The 12,500-nt window shown below is 41.6% G+C and overlaps 1 protein-coding gene across 3 annotated transcripts in view; it reads left to right on the forward strand.

Moving 5' to 3' along the window:
- Nucleotides 1–12,500, forward strand: part of LOC138982818 (uncharacterized) — an 89,217-nt gene that overhangs the window by 75 nt on the left and 76,642 nt on the right. The window contains exons 1-2 of one of the 3 annotated variants that reach the window (XM_070356169.1): nt 1–531; nt 8,010–9,291. The exon at nt 1–531 is cut by the window's left edge and continues 75 nt beyond it. In XM_070356169.1, coding sequence (XP_070212270.1) covers nt 9,234–9,291 — 58 coding nt within the window. In that variant the 5' untranslated portion in view covers nt 1–531; nt 8,010–9,233. Of the gene's footprint in view, nt 532–3,340; nt 3,362–5,344; nt 5,527–8,009; nt 9,292–12,500 lie in introns of those variants that run through there. The other 2 variants (XM_070356170.1, XM_070356171.1) reach the window with 2 other exon arrangements.

Raw genomic sequence — 12,500 nt, forward strand, 5'->3', positions numbered from 1 at the left:
AAAAACAACAACCAAAAACCCCAGATCAGAATACAGAATTTAACAATCTAAGAAACCAAAACAGTTTACACTACTAGTCGCAAGACTCCCACAAGCCACAGTCTGTGAACAAATAAGAATGATTAACTGTAAAACAGCTTGAACTAGATCTAGCTTGTGTTTACCACAACAAGTGTTTGTGTGGATTCAAATGCATGCGTTCAACCGTAGAACGCAAACATCTTACACTAGTTTTGCGTGACCCGCAACATGTCTCTGCGTCTTCCAGTCTTTTGACTGCCGTTATTTATAGCCCAGATTATTTTCTTTCAGACACAAAGGATCCGGGACTGGCACCAACCCAACGCCAAGATTGCAGGCGACAACACAAAGCATAACTAAACCCCCACCAACACCTCCACCACTAACTGGCACAGGGAGGATAAGCTTGGATGTCTGAGGCTGCAGACTTGGGGGGAGCAGTCGTTTTCAGCGTTGTTGGCGCCTCTCGTCTTTCACACTTACCAACTGTGTTCAACCGTCTGTTTCACGGTAAAACCATCCTTCCATGACTTACCTTTTTCCAGTTCAATCGTCTGTTTCACAGTAAAACCATCCTTCCATGACTTACTTTTTCCCAGTTCAACCGTCTGTTTCACAGTAAAACCATCCTTCCATGACTTACTTTTTTCCAGTTCAACCGTCTGTTTCGCGGTAAAACCATCCTTCCATGACTTACTTTTTCCCAGTTCAACCGTCTGTTTCACGGTAAAACCATCCTTCCATGACTTACTTTTTTCCAGTTCAACCGTCTGTTTCACGGTAAAACCATCCTTCCATGACTTACTTTTTTCCAGTTCAACCGTCTGTTTCGCGGTAAAACCATCCTTCCATGACTTACTTTTTCCCAGTTCAACCGTCTGTTTCACGGTAAAACCATCCTTCCATGACTTACTTTTTTCCAGTTCAACCGTCTGTTTCACGGTAAAACCATCCTTCCATGACTTACTTTTTTCCAGTTCAACCGTCTGTTTCGCGGTAAAACCATCCTTCCATGACTTACCTTTTTCCAGTTCAATCGTCTGTTTCACAGTAAAACCATCCTTCCATGACTTACTTTTTCCCAGTTCAACCGTCTGTTTCACAGTAAAACCATCCTTCCATGACTTACTTTTTTCCAGTTCAACCGTCTGTTTCGCGGTAAAACCATCCTTCCATGACTTACTTTTTCCCAGTTCAACCGTCTGTTTCACAGTAAAACCATCCTTATTTATATTTACTGTGCGCTGAGGTTTTATCAAACATGTTGCGTGAAAATGAGAAAGTAAAAGGTATACATGTGCGTGATTGTGAAATGTTAATGACTCAGTTTGCGGACGACACAGCTTTGTGTTTGGATGGAAGTGAAGAATCATTTACAGAAGCTGTGAGAATTTTGAATGTTTTTGCTAGTATGTCCGGATTAAAAATAAACTTAGAAAAAACACAGGTCATATGGATTGGGAGTAGGAGGAACAGCCAGATACGGTACTTGCGTGACATGAATTTTTGCTGGGACCCAGGGACATTTAGATATTTGGGGGTAGTTTTCTCTGTGGATACAGGAAATATTGTCCATCTAAATTATACAGGAAAGATTGCAGAGATAAGAAAAGTATTGAACATGTGGAGTAAGCGACAGCTTACCCCTTTTGGTAAAATTACTGTTTTAAAAACACTAGCAATGTCTAAGTTAACGTACTTATTTATGAATATCCCAGATCCATGCGATATATTTTTGAAAGAACTTGATGGTATGTTTTTTCAGTTTTTATGGAATGGTAAGCAAGGTAAAGTTAACAAGAAATGTGCTTGTCAGTCTTACCAAAAGGGTGGGTTAAAAATGTTAAATGTTTGTACTTTCTTGTCAGCTATGAAAATTAGCTGGCTTAAGAGAGTTTTCTATGCCGAATCTCCTTTAACCAGGTTTACGCTCTGTCTTTATCCTGAGCTGGATAAACAGCAGCAGCTAGGGGGTGAGTTTGCCAACACTTTAATGCAATCAATCCACAATCCTTTTTGGCATGATGTATTGAAACATTTCAAGAAATTAAGCATAAAATGTATACCAACTGAAGTAAGTGAGTTTAATGCAGAATGTATCTTTTATAATAGAAATATTGTAATTGGAAAACACACTGTATACTTTAAAGATTGGACAGAAAGGGGTATTTTCCAAGTCTGTCATTTACTGAATGAAAATGGCAGTCTATTGAATTTTGTAGATTTTCAGATAAAATTTCCTACGTTGAAGGTTAATTTTTTTAAATTTGCAGGAATGGTCAAATCTATTAAGGCATATCAGAAAAAGATAAATGTAATACAGGAGGCAAACTATGAATTGTTAAAGCAAAAACCATGGAAAATAATATTTGAAGGAAACCATAGTGTCCAATCGTGTTTGGCCGCGGCAGACTCAGCCCCAGCTGGTGTGGTAAAATGGAATGGTATTTTTGATAACCTCAGCTGGAACAAGATCTTTTACTTATGTCATAAGACAACAGTTGATTGTCAGCTAAAATGGTTCCAGCTGAGGTTAATTTATAGGGCTTTGCCCACAAACCGCTACTTATTTCTGAAAAAAATTGTTGAATCTTCTAATTGTTCGTTTTGTAACAATGAGGAAGAAACAATTAATCATTTGATGTGGCATTGCCAGCATATTAACAGGTTTTGGCAGGAACTACAGGAACTGTTAAATAATAGTTGTTATCATGTTACTAATTTCCGGTTTTCGGAAGCGGTGGTATTGTTTGGAGTTCAGGAAAATATGTTCACTGATAAAGCCTTAGATTTTATTATTTTACTGGCCAAATTTTATATTTACAAATGTAAATGGAACTCTGAAAGACCGATGCTTCCGATATTCTTGAAATTTTTGAAAAGTAGATATTTATTGGAAAAGTACAAGGGGGGATTAGCAGAAGATAAGTTTGACCGCCTCTGGCAACCATATTCTAACCTGGTTTCATGAAAACTGTCCAGTACTAGGCTCTACTCCTCCTCCCTAATTCGTTAACAGTATCTTGATATATATTCTGTTGTAAACTTGAATCTTGTAGTAATCAATATTATTTAAGGGTCTAGTAGTTGTTGTAGTCAAACAGTCCTAAACAGTGCCTCTTTAACTTTCCCCCTCTCTCTCATTACTTCTCTCTCTTTTCTAGATCACTCTTTTCTATGCAGGTTGTATGTATGTATGTGGCGATGTGAACTGTATAATGTGTTGTAATAAAAAAAAATAAATAAAAAAAAGGAAAAAAATATTAAAGAAAAGAAAAGAAAAAAAAAACCACATCCTTCCATGACTTACTTTTTTCCCAGTTCAACCGTCTGTTTCACGGTAAATCCATCCTTCCATGACTTACTTTTTCCCACCACCACCACCAGCAGCATCAAGGGATAAGTCAGTAAGCTTGCCACCACGTGCAGAGTCAGTTTTGAGTCTCAGGGTCGCTTTCATCGTTGTTGGTCGACGATAGTTCGAACGTTTCTATTGTTGGGGCTTTCCTCAGTCAACATTGTTATACCGTACACGCCCATGGATAAATGAGAAACGGAGACGAGATTCTACCTTATAATGGTGATCGTAAACAGCATCATTGACGTTGATAAATCTCTATCGGCGAAAATGATATTGTGACATTTCTATATAACCTACATTAGATTTGAAAAGATATGATACAAGAAATTAAACGCAGGTAGCTTCAATGCCTGAATTTCTTCACAGATTATAAGAGACACACAAGTCGCAAAAAGCTATATCTGAAAGAAAGAAATACACACAAAACACACGCTGCCAGTGCCTCAACATTCTTTTAAACGCTAAATCAAGTCATCAAAATGCGCTATAAAATAAAAACGGAGAAAATTGCCACAATCAAATGCCCTGAAAAATGTGTGCATTTATGTTCATAAAAATTCGTTTGGTAGTTATTGAGGAATGCTTATTCGACACACACACACACACACACACACTCACACACTCTCACACACGCACACGCGCACACACGCACACACACACACACACATACACATACACACACACACACACACACACACACACACACACACACACACACACACACACACCCATTGGGAGACAAACTTCCCGTCCGCCCTCGTTATTTCATTCTGTCAAGTATTGATCAGGCATGGGAATTGTCCGCCGAAAGGCACATGTTTCCGCCGAATTTTTATTTTGTTCTACCAAAAAAGCAAAGTGTCCGCCGAAAACAATAATGGGGGAGGCAAAAGAACTGAATTAAATGGCAAACTTGGAGCTCAGATGACACCAAATTGCACCGTTTAGGTTCTTTGGAGAAAAAGTTGCTATTACATAAAAACATTCAGCCTTTTTTACTTTTTTCAATTCCCAAGCCTGATTGATTGAATGTTTAAGAGAAGTGATAGGAAGAAGACCATTTTCATTGTTAAACCATTCTTGCATTAAACAAAGTGAAACATCGAGAGAGAGAAGAAATCACGTGATCACAATCTTCAGCCATACTAGCGGTCCAAGCACCTAAATCGAAGTTAGATTAAATGAATGGAACGTTGAATAAAAGACATCAAAAACTTTCTTAACTTCGCAAAATTACTTTTCTGTTAAGTACTATGATAACTTTAAAGATAGCTACGTGAAGGTCGAGATGCAGGTGTATGTTTTAAATTTAGTTTTTTGTTTGTTTGTTTGCTTTGTTGTTGATGTTTTGAGTCTCAGAGATTTCTTTTGTCTTTAACGTTGACAGTCGTTTGTAAACGCAAGTTGACCGGAATTGCCGGAATTGCCGAACTACTGAGTTTTTGCGAATGGGGACAGGTGACGTCAAGGTCTGCCTTTGACTTCGAAAAATTGCCGAAACGTTTATGGCCGAGAAATAAATCATCCCAGCAACATCCCTGAACTTTGATTTTGGAACGGTAGAAGTCTTTGTTTCAGAATGTAAGTGCTATCAGCGTTTTCCGGCAACCTCAGTCTATATCGCTTATCGGCGACAACTGACAAGGGCAACTCTTTGTTTCACAACGAAACCAGCCTTGCGCTGCTGCAGTAAGCTCTTATTGCCTGCGCCCTAAGTAGGTTTTACTTATCGGCAACTGACACTGAGCAACCCTTTGTTTCAAGGCGAAACCACAATTCTTGCGCTTTGCACAACAAACACTTAGGTGCACGTGAAACGCGTCTTCAGACAGAGTTATAGCTAGAGCTGCGCTGGCATTATCACGCCTGGCTCCGTCAGGCCCGCAGAGATATAGCCCGCAGACCTCTGTTTAACTGTGAGGGCAACATTGGCTATACCACGCCGCGCAACAAATATTCCCCCTCTGGTGGTATACGTGGCTTCGACAGCCAAGAACAGGCAGCCCTGGCCCCACCACACATCACACGGGGGAAACAGCATCACCTCGTTCGTTGATCGATCAGTGTGAACCAGTCAGAGGTCGGACCAACTGTTGAACTCATCATAACGAAACAAGTGGATATATGACGAACAAGTGAATAGGGTAAGAAAGTGAGAGTTCAAACGCGCAGAAGCTTAACTATTATCAACTGAGTTTCTCGTTGAAATCGACAAAATTGGATTAGATGGTTTTAACTTTTTATATGTTTTAATTTTTATCAGTTTCAGAGGTTGATAAACTAAGTGCGAAAAATTCTGTGGCGGCGTTTTCAATTCACTGTTTGTGTACGACAGGTGGACAGTTAGTGTGCTTGTCTGTCTTGCGTGACAGGAAAACAAACAAACAAACAAAAGCGAGTGGAAACTGTATGGGAGAAGAGAGTAAGAGTGAAGTACAGCAGCCTACTCTCGATTGAGCTTCAAGGTAAACTCGTTCCAAATTGTAGTTTTGTAGTTCCGAATCCAAGGTGTAAAGTTTGAAGAGTTTGTCATATTTTTCATCAGTTCCAGAAACAGAGATAAATTCTGAGGCGTAGTTTTCAGACCACACTTTGTGAATTGCACATGAAAAGAAAGCGTGGATTTCGATTTTAGGCTTCAAGGTGAACTTTCAAAAATTGGATTCATTTTGTTGAATACGAGTTTTACTGATAACACATGTAATCAGTTTCAGAGTTACATAAAAGTAGTGCTGACAACAAAAAAAAGTCGCGGAGTTTTTACATCACATTGTGTGGTTGTCGGATGGAAAGTTGGTGTCGATTTCGATTTACTCACACACGAATGGATTTTGAGGAATGGATGTGAAAAGAGCGTTATATAGATGTCAGAGATCGAGAGGGGCCTGTTTCACACGGAGCTTCTCTGTTAGCGTCCCCCCCCCCCCCAAAATGGATTGATTTTGCAAGTTGAAGCATCTTTGGTTGAAGAGCTTTGTCATACTTTTTTCGCAGATTTCAGAGCGTGATTACTAATGTAAGAGACATTCCGTGGCTGAGTTTTCGAATAATACGTGTAAGACGATAGGAAGAAAGTTAATGTGCTGAATGTTGACGTCAGGGTGACTTAAACGCATGTGAAGTTAAAGGCGTGTCGGGTTTCACTCTGCGACATATTGTAGGTTTGACTGCCATACACACCGTAATCATCACAGTGAAACTGCCGTGTTGCGTTTCAGTCTGCGACATATTATAGGTTTGACTGCCATACACACCGTAATCATCACAGTGAAACTGCCGTGTTGCGTTTCGAGTTTCAGCATCATTGTTGTGGACATGCAATCAGCACTGTGTCTAACATCTGCTCGCATCGAGAAAGAAAGCAATTTTTTGCGTTTTACGTTTCAGCAGCGTTTTGGATGTATACGATAAATCCGCACGGTGTCTTCTATAATCTGCTCGCTTAGAGAAGGAAAGCAGTGTGCGTTTCATGTTTCAGCATCGTTTGGATGTAAATGAAAACAGAAATTAGCACAGTGTCTATAATCTACTCGCATCGAAAAAGAAAGCTGTTCAAGTTTCATGTTTGAAACGCAGATTTACGAGCAGGGTGGCTAAAAGCCTACTCGCAGCACTGCGAGAAGAAATCCGAGTCCTAACCGTACAGCGGTTCACGTTTCACCGTTAGTTCGATATATACATGTATTTTTTAAATCCGTACGCTTTCAAGCAGTCCTGCAATGACGAAGGAAGCTAGTTTACCATGCATTAATAGTCAGCAGACTAAGCAGGCGAGGGAATTGATTGAATCGTCGTGTCGAGAGGCTGTGAAATCGCCGCTGCAATTGGTTTTTAATGAGTTTGACCGCGCTGATGTGGGGGCTCTCATTAGCAAGGAATTGACACCGAGCCAACTGAACCGCTCAGTCTCCGGTCATCGACTATGTGTTGTGTGAATGAGCTGACGTCCTGCGGGACACAGAGTATCTGAGAGAACAGAAAGTATCTGAGACAACAGAAAGTGAACAGAAAGTATCTGAGACAACAGAAAGTGAACAGAAAGTATATGAGGGATCAGAAAGTGAACAGAAAGTATCTGAGAGAACAGAAAGTGAACAGAAAGTATCTGAGAGAACAGAAAGTGAACAGAAAGTATCTGAGAGAACAGAAAGTGAACAGAAAGTATCTGAGAGAACAGAAAGTGAACAGAAAGTATCTGAGACAACAGAAAGTGAACAGAAAGTATCTGAGAGAACAGAAAGTGAACAGAAAGTATCTGAGAGAACAGAAAGTGAACAGAAAGTATCTGAGACAACAGAAAGTGAACAGAGATTATCTGAAAGAAAAGAGAGTAGTTGAGAGGCCTGGGAGTTTTGTCACACACGCACAGACACACACCACACACGCACAGATACACACGCACAGACACGACAACACACATACACCCCCCCTCCACATACACACATAAACACACGTACGCACACCAGGAAACTTCTAATGTTTACAATTTTTTGCGACCGCTAGCGGTGGGATAGCTGAACACGTCGAAATAACCATTCATTGTTCGCGTTACCATGTTCTTTTATCACTTCATAATTATTGTATTCACTGAGAGTGGGAGGATTACAAAATCATCTTTTATTTTCAGATGATGTCAGTTCTTCTTACAACGTGAAGAGTCCACGCAGAACACTGTACTTTTCGGCGGCCATTACTTCTGATGATCAGAGTACCCTAGTCCCACGACGTGTGCATCAAAGCAGAACTGCATGGTGACCCAGACAACTAGGTTCTGTAACATCTGATATCTCTGGTATTGTCGTAGACTACACAAGTACAACGCGGTGTCAGTGTCATCGTTCATTGTTTCGTGCTCAGCAAACTGTGACGCTGAGAAGTGTTTCATGGACAGCAAAGCATTCCGCTGTGTGCAGTGTTTTTCTCAGTGACTGATTTGCTTCGTGTCGGAACAACTAGTGTCCAGAAAAAGGGCCCGGGTAAGGATCATAAGCGGGGTGGGTTTTGTTCTTCATCAGAGTGACTGCGGATTTCGTTCACTGGTTGGTGTGACTTATATTCAACCTTGATGAACGTCGGGTGCTTTGTTCCCACAGTACCGTACCCAGGTCACAACTGTTGAGAAAAGTGTTCTTGTAACGAACGACGAAGAAGAAGAAGACAGCTACAGGTGAACAGCACGTGTATTACATGTGTTTTCTTAAATAATTAATTGCTTCTGGCCGCAATTACATGCAGCGCTCAAACCACAACTGTGCCAAAATTGTTCCATGTCACCTGGAGCTCTTCGCCACAACGTCGAACGCGTGACCAGAACGTATTCCGAGTCAACGTAGAGGTTTTCTGTTAGAACTCATTGCCCTTTCAACAATGACAGCAGATTATAAGTGTCCAAGTCGCCATTGCGGAGAATACTTTGTTCATCGCCTCAGTCAGTGATTCTGTTAGCAAAGTGGACACTAAAGTGACAGGCTATTTACTACGGAGTTGTTCATCTGTCCTCAAGGGTGCACTGTGAGACCACAAGTTAAGGAAGTAACTTAACAAACGAGTGAAGGGTAGGCTATTTGCTGATTTCCTCAGTGACTGCAACTGCCGAGTTGCGAGTAATTAGAAGTTTACTGCTATCGCTGACTCGCTAGCTGTTTTCTGACAAACTAATAACCTGTTGCCGTAGGCTTACCGGAGTTGTGAGCAGCCAGTGGTGAACAACTGCGAGTTTTGAGTAATCAGTTGTTCGCTGCTATTGCTGAACTGCTGCAGTAGCGATCGAGTGTTGTGAAGAAAGTGGTAAAGAAAGTGTGTGTGTGTTCTCTCTCTCTCTCTCTCAGCAGTGACGGACACAAGACAGACAATGGATTTGTACAGTGTGACGGCGCTATACGTTTGGGGCTTGGTTCTTATGCTACTGGGTGAGTACAAGTTATGCCGGGTTTTTTTTTACGTGTGTCAGTGTGTGTGTGTGTGTGTGTGTGTCTTGTGAGCGTGTGTGTGTGTGTTGTGTGTGTGTGTCAGTGTTGTGTGTGTCAATGTGTGTGTGTGTATGCGGGAGCGCGTGCGTGCATGCGTGTGAGTGTGCGTGCATGCCGCGTGCGCGTGCGTGTGGTGTCACAGTGTGTGTCAGCCGCTGTATGTGTACAAGGGTGTGTGTGTGGGGAGGGGGGGGGGGGGGGGGGGGGGGGGGGGTGACTGTGTGTCTTCATGTAGGTATGAGCGCGGTGGGGTGGGTAGGGTGTGAAAGAATAAATTATATTTTGCCGATTTATTTGGTAACGGGCCAAACTGTGCCTCTGCGTGAAAAAAAGCGAGGAGACGAAGCGGTCAGTGTGGATTGCTGTCATTTTTGGCAGCTGCAAACAGCTGTGTTGACAGGTTTAAAGCTTTTTCCTGCCGCTTCCGTCTCACTCTTGTTGCATGAAAGACACACGAAATTTGTGCGGCTTGCGCAAACAGACAGACAGACAGACAGACAAACAGACAGCTATGCACACATTCACATGCACGCGCGCGCACAAACACACGCATGCAAGCACGCACTGACATACGCACGCACGCACACACACACACGCATGTACGCACGCACGCACATCATGTATAGACACACACACTAACACACACACACACACACACACACACACACACACACAGTGACAAACGCACGCACACACACAGAGTCAAGCGCTTCTATTTCATTTGGTTTTCTGTCGGACATCTATAAAATGAACGAAGCTGTTTCGTGATCATGTTTACGATTCTCGTTGGCTGCTTGGCGTGTTTTATCAATAATTCAATGAGTTTTGAACTTGCGGTTTTTTTCCTGCGCTGCGAAAATGATGTTCAAATCACGAGTTACAGCCCTGTGACATGTAGTCATTAGGGGTTCGGTGTTGAAATCGTTTGCGAGAATCGCCACTGATTCCGAGCTATAAACTGTTTGCATAACCAACTACAGAGAGAGAGAGAGAGAGAGAGAGAGAGAGAGAGAGAGAGAGAGAGAGAGAGAGAGAGAGAGAGAGAGAGAGAGAGAGACTCAGAGAGAGAGAGAGAGAGAGAGAGAGAGAGAGAGAGAGAGAGAGAGAGAGTAGGTACGCGCGTGCACGAGTGTATGTAGGCCCTATATGTGGTATTCCAACCTGTTAAATAGCACATCTTATTTTCATTTCGTTTACTTCATGACTCAATTAATTTAATTCGTCCTTCTATGCACACCATTCATTGACAGAACCTGCCCATTTTCACTTAATTCAGTCTTCCGTGTTATTTTGCGCCCTGTTATAAACATGATCATCCAGGAAGACACAACACCGTCGGCGCACACATTCCTTCTTCCTGTATTGCCGCTTATATTGCGTGTGTTACCTGGTGAATCAGTTCGTAGTAACTTGAACTCACTGGTACGGCGCGTCTATGCACAGACCACTCATGAACAGAACATATCAATAACTTCTTCCGTCGCGATATAACCTTCGTGGTTGAAAACGACGTTAAACACCAAATAAAGAAAGAAAGAATAACTTCTTCTTCTTGTCGTTCGCTGTTGGATCGTCAGTCCGGACTGCAGGACCTGAGGTGAGGATGGGCGAAACGTGCTGTCCTCTCATATCAATAGCTTCTTCTTCTTGTCGTTCGCTGTTGGATCGTCAGTCCGGACTGCAGGACCTGAGGTGAGGATGGGCGAAACGTGCTGTCCTCTCATGTATCAATAACTGAAACTTTAGTCTTTCGTGTTATTTCGCAGTGCTGTGAACATGAACATTTTCAGGTATTCACAACACTCAGTCATGACTCTCTGCTTGCTGCGTCGCGAAAAAAAATTAATGGTTTTGGGGGGAGTAACAAAAAACAACAACAAAACACGGTCGGAGTTCAATTAAACTCATTAGTTGTTCTTCTAAACCCCTGACAAAATATGACACCTCCAGCCAGCTTTGGGGTTTTGTGCTAGAATGTTTTGTTTGGGCATATCGACGTTGCAGTTAATAATAATAATAATAATAATAATAATGATGTAACCGTGTGCCGAAACACTACGATCACCTCGTGAAGCGAAGTGCAATCAAACAGGATTGAAAATGTTAGGGCTAATTTCTTAGCCCTATAAAAACTGTTATGCAAACCCGAAGGTTTCCATGAACATACAGACAATCGGAAACCACCAGACCCCATCACAAACAGACTTCTACAATCCACTGGTGTTGACATTTAAAGGCCAACAACTCGGGTGCAGAGTCTGCTGTGAAAGGAGCGGTAGCCTCCCCTGTCACAATGATAATGGACAGGTATAATCAAAGCGCATGCACCATGGCTTGCATGACCGTTCAAGGCTGCTAGGAAAATACGTTCCCCGTCTTATACATAATGCACATGTAACAAATGGGCGCCTCTTTGCAATTGTAATCAACAGAATATATATATAAATCAATGTATAAATGAATAACTTACTAAATGAAAAAAATTATAAAAATGAATGAACTAATTAATGAATTAATGAATATATGAATGAATTAATTCTTTTAAGACCTTCAGAACTCTGTGAAAGTCAGGCCTGAAAAATGGAAGGAGTCTTAAAATGGAAGGAAATTGGGAAATGTTATGAACAGAAATAAAAATAGAAAAAAGGCTTTAAAAGATGAGTAAGGACGTGTGTGGGTGGTATATTGGGGATGGGGTGGGGGTGGTGACGGGGAGGGGGGGGGGGTTAGTGTTAAAAAGGGGTAAGTTTCACTGTAGTGACTCTTTAGCCGTTGCACGCCTCCCGCTCCCTATTATATTGCTAATGCGATGTATGTATATATGGCTGTAGCCTATACTCGGCAAATCGATACACACATAAGGTATATATAAATATAGCTTATGGCGCTGAAAACCTACTAGGATGTTCTCTGGTAAATTGAGACAGTTTATTACCCAGATTAGATAGTCTAAGACAAAGAGTTATACTCTCAGTCGCTTTGATTTCGCTATTCTCCGCCTGCTACCTCATAATTCTCTTTATTATTCTCTCTGGAGTGTTATACAACACCAAGAAACTCTAAAATAGCTACTACACGGAAAATGTTTCTTCGTATAAAATGAGAAAAAAAGGCACGCAAGCAGAATGACGGAACAGGCTGATTGTGCG

The sequence above is a fragment of the Littorina saxatilis genome, linkage group LG12, assembly GCF_037325665.1.
Source record: "Littorina saxatilis isolate snail1 linkage group LG12, US_GU_Lsax_2.0, whole genome shotgun sequence".
NCBI lineage: Eukaryota > Metazoa > Mollusca > Gastropoda > Littorinimorpha > Littorinidae > Littorina > Littorina saxatilis.